Source organism: Halyomorpha halys, unplaced genomic scaffold (genome assembly GCF_000696795.3).
Source record: "Halyomorpha halys isolate HHAL.00 unplaced genomic scaffold, Hhal_1.1 Scaffold10535.1, whole genome shotgun sequence".
NCBI classification, from domain to species: Eukaryota; Metazoa; Arthropoda; class Insecta; order Hemiptera; family Pentatomidae; genus Halyomorpha; species Halyomorpha halys.
Window position 1 is genome coordinate 1 of NW_027114205.1, and position 2,866 is coordinate 2,866.

Below are 2,866 nucleotides of genomic sequence, written 5' to 3' on the forward strand. Positions count from 1 at the left end.
AAAAAAAAAAAACAATAACGTTTAGAAGGGGTAAACATTTTGAACCTACTGGGATTTTAATTAGTCAAAGATAATCCATTGTATAAAAATATCCCTTTTTTGACAGCAAACTCTTTAGTTCATTTTGAGTTTTAATGTACAGTGTTAAAGCCAAACATTTAGCACCTCATTAAAGCATTAGCATCTCTATTCAAAAATAAAGAAAAAGTATTAAGTTTACTTCTCTTGTTGGAGTTGGAGAATTTCACTCAAACATACTTTAAACTTCCATAAAAATAACACAAATTAACACATATGTAAAAAAATAATGGCCATGTTTCTGAGCACTTGGTCATCATCCTTTTCCATGTAAAATTATATTTTTCACACCATGATATATTAACTTTAAGTCTACTATATGAAGTTTAGTGAAATGTATGTGTTAAAAATATTAATTTTCTAGTAACGTAGTAAATGTTTCAAATTTGTATAAGTATATATATTTTTTAATTTTAAAACTTTTTGGTATTTATACACTTTAGAACTAATGATTGAACACTAAAACATTATCTCTCTCAATGTACTAACACGTAAGCTGCAATAATTATTTACAACACACAAATGCACACAGTCATAATAATACATTTATTTTCATAAATATTAAAACTTGTTTTTCTTTTTAGTAAAGATATTAGTGTATATCTCAATATATCTATTTATATTTGTATGTATTTATATAAATCATGATTAATAAAGAAATTGAAAACTGCATGGTATCTAAGTTTAATAAGAGAAAAAATACTTTAAATATCACCACAAATTAAAAATTAATTGGCAAAACATCCGACTATGCCATTCCCAAAACTGTCACCCAACGACTCTTCCTGTCCCTGAACTCATTTTTCTTTCTGGATCAGGTATATATTTCGGAGGAGCCGCAGTAAGCAGCATTCTCTTCCCAGCAGCTGGACCAGGATACATCAACATGTACAAATTTGTAAGATGCTCTTATTAATAAATAAATACATTAATAGCATTATAAAAAGATTAAGTTATAAGCTACAATATATGTACATTTAACAATAAAATATAGAATTTGTACTTGAAATTACTTTATCATCAAATCGTTCAAATCAATAATATTTTGGAAATCTAATTTCAGACCGCACTTTTCGCCCTTATCGCCTGCGCCAGGGCTGGCTACTTGGGAGGTTACGCTGCTGCCCCGGCACTCACCTACGGCGCTAGCTACGGCTATGGAGCTGGATACGGTTACGCTGCCCCCGCCGTCGCAACCGTTGCTCATGCTCCAGCTATCTCCTACGCCGCACCAGCTGTCGCTACTATCGCTCACGCTCCAGTCGCTACCTCCTACGCTAACACCTACAGGACAGTCAACAAGCCAATTACCGTAGCAGCCCCTGCTGTATCCTACGCTGCTCCAGCTGTGTCCTACGCCGCCCCAGCCGTCTCCTATGCTGCTCCAGCCGTTGCCACCGTCGCTCACGCTCCAGTTGCCACTTCTTACGCTAGCACCTACAGGACCGTTAACAAAGCTTTAGCCGTAGCTGCCCCAGCCGTCTCTTACGCCGCCCCCGCTGTTTCCTATGCTGCTCCAGCAGTCGCCGCTGTAGCTCATGCCCCAGTCGCTACCTCCTACGCTAACACCTACAGGACCGTCAACAAGCCAGTCGCCTTAGCCGCCCCAGCTATTTCCTATGCCGCTCCAGCCATCACCACTGTCGCTCATGCTCCAGTAGCCACCGTCGCTCATGCTCCAATCAGTTATGGTCTTGGTGTCGGGTCCGCCTACGGCCTTGGTTACGGTTCTGGTCTTGGATACAGGTCTTCCTACGGTCTTGGCTATGGATATGGTGGTTACGGACTCAGCTCCACCCTTCTCCATCATTAAACCTCGAAGAACCGAAGTACCTGAATCTCAATCTTCCTACCCTATATTATTTATTCCTCTTGTAAATATTTTTAAATAAACTCTATTTTGTCCAATCGGACCTAAAATTCGTGTATTTTATTCACTATGTATATTTAACACTTACCTAAGAATATTTAAATTTAATCCAGGTTTTTATATGACAATAGTGTACTCATTTTTATTTTGTCACGTATTTCATTAATTATTATCTCAGACAAAATAGATGAAATCAACAATTACTGAAACTGGAATATAACTTCGATTTCCATTAAAGATTATGCTGTTCGTTGATAATGCTCCGTCAACTTGAATTATTTTATAACTAGCTCTTGGACCTATGACTACAAAATCTTTACCGTCAAATGTGATTTATCTCATTCTGTAAATGGAACAATATATTACAACGGCAACAAATAATATGTAGGGTTTTAACCTATTAAGGGAAAAGATCGAAGAGAGAGAGTATTTGCAGCTGGAAGACATTAAAAAAATCACTTATAAAAGATCACGAAAAAGAATGCTCCAAATAACCTGAGATGAATTGATGAGAACCAATCCTAGTTAGGAAAAGGTTGAAAAAAATATATATCGGATGGTGAATACATTAACCCTTTAACGTACAGGTTTTTTTAAACTGTAAAAAATCAATTTTTTTAATGTAAAAACACAATTTAGAACATTGTCCTCTCAAAAAAATTTTAACAATACAAAAATAAGCAAAATTTTGGATATAAATCATGATACCTTGCTCCCCATTTAAACATTGGCTTAAGCTGTTTAAAGAGAATTATTACAAAAAATAAATTATTATTATTTATTTTATTATTATGACATTCATATTTTCAATTCTCTATTATAATCGAGTGTGAAAAATTATAGTTGCATAAAATACAACGCAGCTCGAATTATCTTGAGTGTGCACAGATTCTCCTGTTAAGCGCGCTCGAATTAAAT

The 2,866-nt window shown here is 35.5% G+C and overlaps 1 protein-coding gene across 1 annotated transcript; it reads left to right on the forward strand.

The window, feature by feature from the left end:
• Positions 1-923: 923 nt before the first annotated feature.
• Positions 924-1,998, forward strand: LOC106692227 (cuticle protein 16.5). The gene is made up of 2 exons (XM_014438131.1): positions 924-976; positions 1,142-1,998. The coding sequence occupies exons 1-2, from the start codon at positions 965-967 to the stop codon at positions 1,889-1,891; spliced, it is 762 nt and encodes a 253-aa protein (XP_014293617.1). The 5' UTR covers positions 924-964; the 3' UTR covers positions 1,892-1,998.
• The last annotated feature ends 868 nt before the right edge of the window (positions 1,999-2,866 follow it).